The sequence below is a fragment of the Labrus bergylta genome, chromosome 5 (assembly GCF_963930695.1).
Source record: "Labrus bergylta chromosome 5, fLabBer1.1, whole genome shotgun sequence".
In the NCBI taxonomy this organism is placed as follows: Eukaryota; Metazoa; Chordata; class Actinopteri; order Labriformes; family Labridae; genus Labrus; species Labrus bergylta.
In genome coordinates this window covers 4,067,448-4,079,920 of record NC_089199.1, presented here as the reverse complement: position 1 = coordinate 4,079,920, position 12,473 = coordinate 4,067,448, and the positions used below count along the sequence as shown (strand labels likewise).

The following is a 12,473-nucleotide window of genomic DNA, read 5'->3' as shown; positions in this document are numbered from 1 at the left end:
AGTTGTCTTTCAAAGACTTAACAGTAGAGGGGGCTGTAGGCTCATACAAAAGGTTGGAGTGTAAAAGTAAACTTCTACTACTAAATAATACAATGAACTCACTTGAAAGGTCCCTTTAGGAAATTGCTTCTTAGCCCAAACATTTAACATCTCCCCATACTTAATGTTGCCAAAATTGCTGCAAGATCAAACCAAGAAATGTTTAGTTAAATATATAAATAATAATATAAATATTTATTCATATATATATATATATATACATATTTATATTTATCTTTTATATGAATCTAAATTAAAGTAATAAATGCTTAAGAACTTATTTTTAGGTACTACATTAGACACAAGTGGCCCACTGTTTTCAGAGAGTTTAAATAAAGAAATCAAACATACTTGGGGAGTATTCAGTGCAATAAAGCACAATTCATCTGGGACACCATAGTCGAAAGCACAGCTCTGACTCTTGGCATAAACCTGGAAAGCATCACTCACCAGGATTTTGGCCTTTCCTTGCTCTTCATGGACTTTTCCTTTCTCCAGGATGAGGGCAGGGGTCAGCTCATCCAGGCCTGTGGTTCTCACTGTCTCTCTCTCCCTCTGGGCCAGTTGGGCCAACTGTTCTTCCACCAGGGCCTGCTGACGCTCAAAGCTGAGGGGGGGAGGAAACAACTGTTTTAATCTTTAACTTTTATTTATCCAATGCAAGTTGGCTTATCATGAAAGTTCTTGTTAACACAGAAAACTAGCAATATTGATTTTGGTTAATCAGCAACAGTATTAAGATTCATTTGAAAACCAATAGGACTAAAAATGTATTTTATAAATAAAATTGTTTAGTTAGGAGCAGAAATTCCAAAGAGACCATTTAAGCCCTCAGACATTAAAACTGTTGACAGAAAGTAAAAGGCAGTTATACGTTACAATTCAATGATATTGTAGTATGTTACGTCTGTATGTGAGGTAATAAAACACTGTTTAGATTGTGGCTAGACAAGCTGGACTTGCCAGTGTATAACATTTGAGAGGCTCGGGATAGTATAGGAGCATGTCAGCAGCATAGCAGCATGCCTGTTACAGTATGTAGCACAGGCAGTGTTGACAGGCCACTCAATCTGTATAGGCTCAACATAAACATTACATATCAGCATCAAGTGTCCGGCATTTGCACTGGATATTTAATGTATGTGTCAACATAAACGTCTCAAGCTAAGTGTATATAAATATACAGCTCAAATATTCTGCACAATAAAACAGGTGTCAGATTCCGAGCATGAAATACTAATAAACCATAATAAATAACATAAACATGTATATGTATAACCTCCTCTTCTCAAAATATGACTGGATAACAACCTAAAGGCACAATGACCTTGGCTTTATGGCGACATACTTTTTGCGTATTTCTTCCTGGATTTCTGTAGTGGAGGGTCCTGACGGTTTGGAAGCTGAAAATTAGATGGGATTTACATCAATACACTGCAATATGGATCAGTTTGAAAAACAGAGAAGCAAAACCCACAATTTGTTACCAGAATATAAAGGGTTAAAATCCTGCCAAATAGTGTTCCCTGCTTATATGACCTCTGTATTACATAGTTATCTGATCTACAATAACTAACAGTGGACCCTCTTTAACCCTTTGCCTAAGCAAATGTCAGAGTTTATGTTTACTCTATTCTATCCTGTATATACCGCAAGAAAAAAAATCACACAGCAATTGAGGGTTTTTTTCTCATGTTGTTCTAATTCGTCACGATATGATGACACTACACCCCTCCAAAGGGAGCTCTGTGAGAAAGGAGAGGTCTTTGACATGAACTTACTTGCTGCTGGTTTCTGACTATCTGCTGGGGGTGGCTTTCCGCTGTCAGACCCCTGAGACTCTCTCATCCGCCGAAGCACTTCATCTGAAAGCTGGAAAGCAATGTGAGAATTAAGAAAACTGTGCATATAAACATTTAAAAGCTCCTTGATGTTTATGCAGGAGTCAGGACTCATATGTCTTGGAAAACTGCAGGACAAGAAATGTGCAAAAGAGATTATGAACATGTAACCAGCAGCTACTTGTGTACCAGTTCCAGTGAGTTCCAGTAAAACTCTCTGGCCTTCCTTAGTACTAAGATAGACAAACTATCTGCCTTCATGCTCAACTCATGAACAGGTGATTCATGTACTTTGCCTCTGGAAAATTTGCAGATTCACTGGGTCATAGTTCTGTGCGGATAAAACAAATATTTCATATTTTCATTTCATTTCATATTTGATTTATTTGCTCATTTCAGTGTTTGGTTTCAACACCATAATCACAACCAAAAAGTATTTTCTCATAATGCTGAAACACTGTTCATGAGCAAACAGGAGCAGGAAGAAGAAAACTTATAATACCTGCCCCTTTCCTAATAACACAAGATACTGTTTAACAGAATAAGATGGCTAACCTGTTGTTTTCTCTTTCTTTCACAAAAAAATAAATAAATCAACAATATAGAAACAATCAAATACAATCAGTTAGATTAACTCAATACATTCATCATTTCCCAGAACCTTTTTCTTTATACATTCTTTTAAATTGAATGATACTTGAGCAGCATTTTAAATGATTATCGAGAGAATTCCATAATTTAACTCCATTTACTGAAATACACATTTGTTTTAATGTAGTGCGTGCAAATGGCTTTTAAAATTAAATCTCGGGATAGGATAGGATAATACTTTATTGATCCCCAGAGGGGAAATTCGGGCGTTGCAGCAGCACATACAAGAAAGCTCAAAATACACATTAAACAGATTATATAAGATAAATAAAAATAAAATCAGGGGGCATATACAAGTACAAAATGAATGATGAAGTTAACTATGCAGGGAACTGAGACAGTATTTGCAGAGAATGACAAGATAAAGTGACAAGTGATGATTAAAGTGACTTGGTATGATAAATAGCAGCAAGTAAACAGCAGAGAAGAGAGGCAGTGTTGTACCACAGTAATGCAGAGTGCAGTTATATAATATAATGTAATAATATAGTGCAATATGAACAATATAGTGTAATATAATGAAATGTTATATAATATAGGCTAATATAATAATATAATAAAATATATAGAATGTACAGTACATATGTATATATATATATATTGATGCGAAATAATAATAATAATAATGATACAATAATACAATGTTAGTAAATAAGATCCGTCTATGATCCTCCTCATTAAATGTGAACACAAACAACTTCCGTACATTTTCTGTACAATAGACTGTGTAGTCTTTGGTTTGAAACTGAAAGTGTTTTTCTGACGTATGACGTCGCATTTTAATTTACAGTAGACTGACGTTATAGTAATATTAATAAAGTCATGATGGATAATAGAAAATATTTACGTTACGTTGTAGACATACAGCATTTAAAGTTAAACTGCTGAATGACTCCCGGTTTGATTGGCATTTGACCAACAACTAGAGGTCGTGAATTATCTCTTTAGAAGGACTGGAGGTTAAGATAGCGTACTGGTACCACTAACCTTAAAGCATGTGACCCTGTCCGGGCATGGGGGGGGAGCGGGCATGACAGGAGTCATTTGAGGACATGGGACCTGTCAGCCTTCACACAGCAGCACACACACACCTCCTAGCTAACCGATATTAGCTTTGCTGGTTATACCCTCACAGAGAATAATATTCAAACTTTGGCTCTGAATTTTTCTCTTTTAAAGAAAGGTTTTATATTTACCTTTACTCCGTCAATGACTGTGACCTTCTCGTCTTCGTCCAGTCCGAATGACACTTTCCTTGTCGTACTCCCATTGCCCCCCATGGTGAGCAGCCGTCTGTTCCCACCTGGATAAAACCAATAATGAACACCCCGCCTGCTGCTGGGACAGGGTGTCACAGGGTGTCACAGGGTGTCACACAGATGAGACCGCGGCTAAAGGCGCTGAAAACACTTCAATAAAGGTCATTCTGGCGCTGCAGTATCCTCCCTGCTCATTCGTCGGATGAAATAATTCAGAACCAATGACTCGCACTCGTGTGCGATCTGAAATGGACCAAGGGTACATGGGAATTGTAGTTATATTGCAGTTTGACTCAAGAGAAGATTGACTGTAATACCTTTTCGTTAACAAACCAAATTGAATTAAATAAAGGACAAACAGTCAGTATAATCAAGATATGAGAAAAACATATGCAGGGAAAGGCAATTTTCCTCAATGTAGTTGCCAAGACTATCCACAGAGTGGAGTCATATACTAAATTTGACTCCAACTAAAAGAGAGGTACATAAACCGGCCAACATGAAGGAGTCCATGGTTTATTTTGTTGGTCATGGAATGATCAATACATTCACGAATATGGGCTGAACATTACACAATCAATGCACTTAAATAAAAAGGCAAATTACAGATTGTTTGTGAAATTATCATTTTTTTTAAATCAGACACCTCTTGTGTATCAAGAGAGAGGATGCACCTTGCCAAGTCGTGTCATGTGAAGGCAAACTGATCTCCAAATCACTATTCTAACTCTATTCACCAGCATTAAAATTTGAATAGAAAATATTTCTGATTCAAACACACGCCGTTATTTCTTGGAAATACACAACTTTGTTTCTGTAGGTCTATGAGAAAATAAATCATTTCTGCATACAGGTCATCTCTGTCTATGAATACTGCTAGCTTAGATACAGTACCGGTAATTCATTCACACCAAGCATACTGCATTTTTTAGAGAAACCCTTGCACACATCCTCTGTAGACATAAAGTAAATGAGATGTGAGGTGGTTTACAAAACACTTGAGTATGACATTGTAGAGTTAAGACAACAAAGATTACACAAGTTGAACAAAGGAGCAAACGAATCAGGTATCAAACTGATCAGAGTTCAACATTTGGTCTTTAGCGGTCTTGCAGGTTTGTCTTAATTTCTAAAATGATGATGAAGCCTTACCAATTTTTAACACAGCCCACCTTTCTTGCTCATAGGGGATTTCATCTTTATAATGCATTAATACCATCATGTGATAACATCAAATTTAGCAAAATTGTTCATGGTCTTATTTCACTTTTTGTACCAACATTTTGTGGAAAAACTGAAAACAGAAAAGAAAGGAAGGATGTTAACTGCAAAATTAAACTTAAACTTTAAACAGCAACACTTTTGCAGCAAGCAAAACTTTAGCAGCTACTCCGTAAAGAACAGAGTGCATGACATAATTAGAATACATAGAAAAGGTTTCTGCACATTTGGTGTCCCAATCACACTTCCTTATTGACTATGAATTCAATATAAGTTCAGTAGCAGGAATGATAGATCTGGTATTAGAATAATAAATTAAAGAGGAAAGAAATTACATATCGCGATTTTGATATTCTCTAAGCTAAAATCTAGGAAAGACCTCAAAATGGATTGTGATCTTTGACATGGATCCAATGCCTCTATAAGGGAGTTACTGACACATCGACCTAACACCCTCCACCTGCTCACAGCAGGCACAGCACCTATTTCAGAGGAAAAAAGTAAACCAACAAAAATGAATTAGTACTTGTCCTGTGTAAAGAGGCATAGTGATTCAGCAAAAAAATAAAAAGCAGAGTCACATTTGTAATTCAAGGCAGCAGTCTATTAGGTCAGTTGAGATGCTATTTCTCAAAGCTTTGGTAGGAATGTTTGATTTTATTGATGTGGTGTTCTTAAACCACGGTTAAACTTCATCATTGAGGATTATGCAGTTGATGTGTAATGCTGGAATGACAGAAAATGTGCGGGGAGGAGTTGGAAAGCTCCAACATTTAAGAGTGACAGAATTAATACGGAGTCTGTCGCAGCCGCAGTGCGAGGACAGCACTCATAGATTGGAGTTACAGCAGCACTGCACTCTGCCAACAGTGTTACAAAAGTTTTGCTATATTCATAATCCTCCACATAACTGGCAAGCAAAGGTCCCTCCTTAAGTTTCCACTTTTCCTGGTTTCAAAGCAAAGCCAAGAGTAACCCTTTACTGGTGTCCCACAACTTTGTTCTGCATTTTTATGGCCGACTCCTTTGAAGGCCAACCTACACAACCTTGTAAGTCCAGCTGTAAGTCCCTCCCTTTCTTTTTTAATGATTCACACATTGATAGGTCTCCAGCGGTCTGCTTCAATGCTGTTGATGCTGCTGGATCCATAGGGTCCGGAGGCCACATCATCCAGGTAAGCTCCAACCACACGAGAGCTGCCTGGACCAGAGCCGTCGATCTGGGTGGAGGAGTAGTACAGACCCTGGTCAAGCAGCTCCTTACGGCCGATGGATGCAGCGACGGTTGGGGGAAGGTGGACGTCGCTTTCATCCGGCTCATCCATCTGTGACTTGTAGGAGAAGAGGATCTTGGGCTCGGAGCTGTGGAAAAGGAGAAAAGTATAGAAAAAAAGGACTGGAAATACGCTGTGTATGTTTGTATGATTCTTTATACATACCCAAAGAAGCCTTTGAGGAATGTGACATAAATGAGCGGCGCAAAGGCAGAGAAGTAGAGGAAGGTGGTGACATCAACACAGCTGACAAAGGAAATATGAAACAGACGTGTCAGACAGCATCAATGGAGCTGTAAAACAGAGTTCTGCTAAACAGACAATTCAATCCAAAAGTAAAACATCTGTTATATGTTGTCATCCTCTTGCCTTAACTCAAAAAAACTTTACTGGACCCGCCAAAATAGCGAGTCATCCCCCTTGTTGCTGCTGAGCCAAATATTTAATAAGATGGTTAATAAGCAGCCACAAAGCTCCATTTCCAGGATATAAACAATAAAAAACAAAAAACAAATTCAAAAACAACATGAAGAATTGCTCTGAACCCAAAAATCAGTACAACAATGTTTCTTCCTCGAACATTTATTCAGCATCATATTCAATAGGGTTGTACTAACCAGAGTCCCTCTATGATTCCAGCACACAGCAGGGAGCTGCCAAGGCCCTGGACCAGGTTCAGTGTAGACAGGATGGCAGCGTACACATAGAAACTCCTCTTGGCTAGATGAGGGTAGCAAAACCAACAAAAACAGAGAACAAGTGCTTTGGTATGTAGTGGTAAAAAGCACATTAACACATTTCCCAAGAATCATGTTTAACTCTCTTCAAATCTTTTTTTTATAACTTACATGGAAGAGATATCCTCTCCCTCACTGGAGTTTTAGGCAAGATGACAATCAAAGAATAAACCTAAAGAAAAATGAAACATTCAGCATTAGTAGTCAAGTCATTTATCAAGTATGTTAATCCACATGATGCTGCACTGACACACGTCACTGACCAGGAAGAAGAAGCAAGAGCTGGCCAACCAGAAGTGCCGTCCTCCGTGACCGTAGATGTTGAAGTCTTCAGCAGACAGGTGACTGTCTGGGTACAAGATCTCAAGTGTGCCCTGGAATTATTGACCATTTATTGCATGCGGCATGAAAGAAATACCTTAATTATCTGGCTTTGGGATGTTCAGTGAGGTCTTTCACATTGTTTGTCGTTTCATTATATTTCTTTACCTGAGTGATGGAGTAGCCCAGAGCTAGAACAGCGGTAATAGCCAACACACGCTTTATACTGGATTTGCTCTCCAGGTGACCTGATCAATGAATGAAGAAAGAGGCTTAACACACTAGCAGACACAGAAAAATGTACAACTGTTCAGTTACATTCACTGGATTCATGGAAGAAGAGAAAATAAATGATGGGAAGATTTGCAACAGATGTGTCAGGTGGAAAGTGACATCACACATGAAGTAAATAAGAACTGAAACAGGAAGAACAAACTAACCGAAAGCCAGACCCAAGATGATGACACTGAGCTCAATGGCCAGCAAGAAGAAGCGGGTAATTTCCCACAGCACCTAAAGAGACAAAAAAAAGTATCATGAGAATCCACGTTGTTCCAAGCTGTTTCATGACATATATTGATCCAGAACATATACAGGTCAGGTCACACTCAAAGCATTACATAATCACTGATGTTTTATCTTTTGAGCAGTGCAGTGCGCTATGGGAACAGTGGGTTCATTAGTGATAACTCCACAGGGTTCAGTCTGGTATGTGAGGAATGTCAGCCATGCCTTTCCTTTTAGACAACAAAGTCATGCTGAAGCTCATATGTGATTGTGACTGGATGTCGCGTCATGGTTATTTCTGTATGTAGTTATGCTAGAAAGCTCCAATCTATCAGAGATCTACCTGTAGTTAACAATACTAAATTACACTGTCAATCCAAGAAACAGTAACTGTTTTGAACCAGCAGTTTCTTCCTGTCAGGACATTATTCTTTGTAGTTTAAGGGAAACATCAGTGTCATGTGATAAGTACAGCTCACAATATCTTTCTAGTTCCAGACAGTGACAAGTAGTTCTTATAGAAATACAAATAATTAATCAGTGCATGAAAATAAGATAAAATGTATTAATATGCAGTTACATGAAAAAAAAGGTGGAACCAGTACCCTTAATGACTAGCTTTATTCCAATTTATGACGTATTTTCCCAAGTCAAACTTGTAGATTGATATCAAATTATTTTGTTCTTAAAAACATTAATAACTTCCTGTTGAGCAGATGGAAATATCATGATTTTCCATTTTGCTAGTTGTGGGACTACCTATTACCGGTTGTTACATTTGCATTTCATAATATTGAAATATAATAATTGAATGTACATACACATTAATGCAAGTTTATAAATGTTGATGTGTTTCCTTACTTTGTCTATGATGGTGGCAGCACTGGATGCACTGACGGTCATTGACACTACAGCCCGAGTGATTCCAACTGCTGCTACAACAAAAACCTAACAAAAAAACACAGCTTGTGTAAGTCTTCTTGACACAATGAAAACATTTCCTTTAGTGGGATGAGGGGGAATTTATCGCCAAAAGTAACGATGCAGAGCCAAACAATCTACAGATTTCCTTTATAGCCTTCTCAGCTGACATATCCTCTATGTGAGCCTTTGTTGTTATCTTACTATCAATGGAATGGTAACATCAAGTTTCAAATAAAGCCCACTTTAGTTCACTGTCCCTTGACCCTGTTGGGGTTCATTGCCACACAGGAATCTCCTGCAGCTGTAAAACTTCCACCGTGTTTGTCAGTGCAGAGGTAGATTATGTTGATCCTATGTGATAGGCTGATATATTTTTATAACATTCATTTGCAGTAGAACAATGTGAAGCATTAACAGCACAACTTTAGATACTGTATATTTGTGTTTGTGTAGTTTGCATCCTACCAGCAAGTAAAAGGTGACAAAGATGGGGCTGGAGGTGAGTCGAATCTTGGCCCTGGCTGAGGGCAGCTTCCACATCAGGAATACAAGGAAGGCCACATTAGGCACAAGAAGGAAAATGTCCCAGAACCGCACTCTTAAGACAGAGAGATAAATGTGAAGAGGACAATTCAGAGTTTTCAAAAAACTTGTATCGGCTGAAGACCCAGCACATCTACAGTTTTGTTTGTTATTCACTTTTGAACAGTAAGTAGTTCCATTTTGTATTTCTGGCACTTTCTCACACATGTTCACTACCCAGTCGTTTTTACAAACTCGTTCAATCTTTATCAATCAATCAATATTTGTATGGCACCAATTTATAACAAATCTAATCTAAAAACACTTCACAAAAACAGCAGGTGTAGATAGAGGGCGAGAGACAGACAGACAGACGGAGACAAAACAAACAGAGCAATAACAATAACAACAACAACAACAACAACAACAACAACAACAACAACAGCAAAAATCAATAAAACAGACTTTTTAACTACAATGCCTGTAATAATGGTAAAGAATGTATGCAGGAACAACGAAACATGATATTTAACTGATCAGTCTGATAGACATTAACAACTATAATAGCGATTCAATGGGGAGGACTGATATTGTTAATTATAGCAGTTGAAGTCGAGCAGCTCTTAGATTCACATTAACAATTATAATGTTGATAACTGATCGTTCATGTTTTTCAACCAAATACCTGGAGTTTCCAGCGTCCTCATACAAAACTTGAAGACATTTATGAGGCTTGCTGATGTTGCTTTCGTAATCAGGTTGCCAGGTTGGGAACGCTGATATGTTCTCCAGCGGTGAGGGAGTAACACTGCCATTGTATTGAGCAAACCTAACCACAGCAGTCACTGTGGCTAGCATGGTGTCAGACACTGTTGGGAAAAAATCTGATTATGTCAGGCATTAACTGTAATATTATTCACATAAGCTGAGGTAAAACATATTTTCTCATCAAAGAGCTTCCTCTTTTAAGGGGAAAGTTCTTTATAGAGGTTTAAGACGAGAACGAAGAGTTTATACAAGTGACTTTTGTACCAAGCAGGCACTAGGAACACAGCTTTCTGTGTTAAACATTATGTAATGAGCTTAGCTGTGATATAGTGGTTAAAGTGCTCCAGCTTCAAACAGTGAAACTAAAATAATCCTGTTAGCTTTAAGTTCCTACTCGAGAGTTTCAAGAACTGTCAAGACACAGCAAGTTACCTATCTTTACAAAACAACTTTTCTTCTTAATGTCTTTTCTTACTGGTTTTACTATTTTTATCTTCTTTTACTTCTTACTGTCCTTTTATTTATGCTCTTATCTTAACTCCTCTTATGTTTTAACTTGGTAATTTCTTATCTTACTTCCTTTGTCTATTATGTTTTATATTTACTTTTACTTTTTATTAATATTATAGTTTGTTTTTTTTAATCCTTTAACCACTTGTTTCTATTTATTTTCCTGCTCTTACCTTCTTAATGCTGTTCTCTTTTGATTTGCTTTTATCTCTTTTAGTCTCTTACATCTTTTTAAATCTTTGGTTCCTCTTGGTCTCAGCTCGTGTTGTTGGGTTCTTGTTTTGTCTGGGTTCTTATGATGGTTCTTGTGTTGTCTGGGTTCTTATGATGGTTCTTGTGTTGTCTGGGTTCTTGTGATGGTTCTTGTGATGGTTCTTATGATGGTTCTTGTGTTGTCTGGGTTCTTGTGATGGTTCTTGTGATGGTTCTTATGATGGTTCTTGTGTTGTCTGGGTTCTTGTGATGGTTCTTGTGATGGTTCTTATGATGGTTCTTGTGTTGTCTGGGTTCTTATGATGGTTCTTGTGATGGTTCTTATAATGGTTCTTATGATGGTTCTTGTGATGGTCTGGTTATATATGTCTGTTGGGTATCGTGCACTTTGGGTTCTTTTCTGTTGAACTGTATTTAATTATTTTTAGTATTTTGCATTTATGTTCTTGCTGTTGTTTCTGTTCTTCTGTGTTTGGTTTAGTTTGTTCTTGCTTGTCAAAGCACTTTGTAAACCTGTGTTTTTAAAGGTGATATATAAATAAAGTTATTATTGTTATTATTATAAGAGACAAGTAAAATGACAAAAACAAAGAGCAACACTAAGACCGTTCTTACTGTAGTTAAGTTGATCACGTAAAGCTAATATCCATGTATCCAAACCTGAAAGTCTTTCTTCAGGTTTATCAGAGTCATATCACTTTCAGTTAGTGTAAGGGGAATTACAGATGCTAGCTAACAATGCTAGCGTTAATGAACCATAAAACTAGCAAGCTGCGGTCGGAGGATGTTATCTGTTCAATAAAGAATAACATCCACCGAGTCCCCATTGTAGAGTTACACAGAAAAAAAGTAGATTAATAATTGTAACTAGTGCTAGAGGATTTAGATGAAGTATCATTGTTTAAAGCTGACTGGTTTACGTTAGCATCATAACAAAACATGATACTAGTGCAAGTGTAATTACGCCAGCCTAAAGTGACATAACGAGAGATTTCCTGGTGAAAAAAGAACAACTTACCGATTCAGTAGACCAGAATTCCAGAGAACATATGCTGTAGAATGTTTTAGAAAAGATATGACTTCAGCATTTGTTCCTCACATCAATAAATGGATCACTGAAACGGGACATCGCTGTACCCGACAGTTTCGTTAAGAATTCCCTGTGTGGTCAGCTGACACATCTCACCACACATGCGAAGGAACTCTCGCGAGAAGTCACCACACTTGCGAGAAGACAACGGGACGTATGTTTTTCTCCAAACTCCGGCCGGTGAAGGCTTTGGATAGATACGTAAAGCCCATGATATATCCCTCTTCTTGATGGCGATGCTTGTTTTCTTGTTGTATTTTTTTGTTTGTACATGTATTTGAATTAAGGAAACTGAAATACACAAGATAATTGACTGACATCTTTTAAATTATAAAACAATTAACAAACAGAAAACCTATAGGCCTACATCAAGGCTTCAAAAGCCTTTTTGGAAACTCCAGATTGTGAAAATATTTTCGTTGTTCCAAACAATACCTCTATACTCCAATTTTTTACAGCTTTTAAACTGATATTTTAGGTTATAACAACGAATAATTGAATAAACTATAATGGTGTTATGTTTCATTAAGCTTTCAAGAAACAACCTGATCAGCTCAGCAAATCATTCAGCTATGAGCTCCCGTTCTTTTGCCAGT

The 12,473-nt window shown here is 37.5% G+C and overlaps 2 protein-coding genes across 4 annotated transcripts in view; both read right to left on the bottom strand.

Annotated features, from left to right (window-relative positions):
* Positions 1–3,994, bottom strand: part of LOC109993795 (MICOS complex subunit mic25a) — a 60,973-nt gene extending 56,979 nt beyond the window's left edge. The window contains exons 1-4 of one of the 2 annotated variants that reach the window (XM_020646873.3): positions 3,728–3,994; positions 1,821–1,911; positions 1,388–1,442; positions 490–646 (exon numbers count right to left, since the gene is read on the bottom strand). In XM_020646873.3, coding sequence (XP_020502529.2) covers positions 490–646; positions 1,388–1,442; positions 1,821–1,911; positions 3,728–3,811 — 387 coding nt within the window. In that variant the 5' untranslated portion in view covers positions 3,812–3,994. The remainder of the gene's footprint in view (positions 1–489; positions 647–1,387; positions 1,443–1,820; positions 1,912–3,727) is intronic. The other variant, XM_020646874.3, reaches the window with a different exon arrangement.
* Positions 3,995–4,292: 298 nt separating this feature from the next.
* On the bottom strand, positions 4,293–11,970 carry tpra1 (transmembrane protein, adipocyte asscociated 1). Of its 2 annotated transcripts, XM_065954583.1 has the most exons (12): positions 11,806–11,970; positions 10,748–11,300; positions 9,982–10,165; positions 9,240–9,372; positions 8,712–8,798; positions 7,784–7,856; positions 7,512–7,591; positions 7,286–7,396; positions 7,134–7,194; positions 6,903–7,005; positions 6,451–6,531; positions 4,293–6,373 (listed from the first exon to the last, which is right to left on the bottom strand). In XM_065954583.1, exons 3-12 carry the CDS (start codon positions 10,152–10,154, stop codon positions 6,103–6,105), a joined length of 1,173 nt encoding a protein of 390 aa, XP_065810655.1. In that variant the 5' UTR covers positions 10,155–10,165; positions 10,748–11,300; positions 11,806–11,970; the 3' UTR covers positions 4,293–6,102. The 2 variants fall into 2 exon arrangements, with proteins under 2 accessions (XP_065810655.1, XP_020502561.1); XM_020646905.3 differs by lacking the exon at positions 10,748–11,300 and having other exon boundaries at positions 11,806–11,969.
* Between the last annotated feature and the right edge of the window lie 503 nt (positions 11,971–12,473).

Bases quoted from the DNA above. Each gene is read 5' to 3' on its own strand.
- tpra1 (XM_065954583.1), bottom strand. From the start codon at position 10,154: ATGCTAGCCACAGTGACTGCTGTGGTTAGGTTTGCTCAATACAATGGC. The intron at 7,592-7,783 runs GTTAGTTTGTTC...TTCATTGATCAG, and splicing joins CATCTTGGGTCTGGCTTTCG to GTCACCTGGAGAGCAAATCC. The intron at 7,195-7,285 runs GTCAGTGACGTG...ATTTTTCTTTAG, and splicing joins GCTCTTGCTTCTTCTTCCTG to GTTTATTCTTTGATTGTCAT.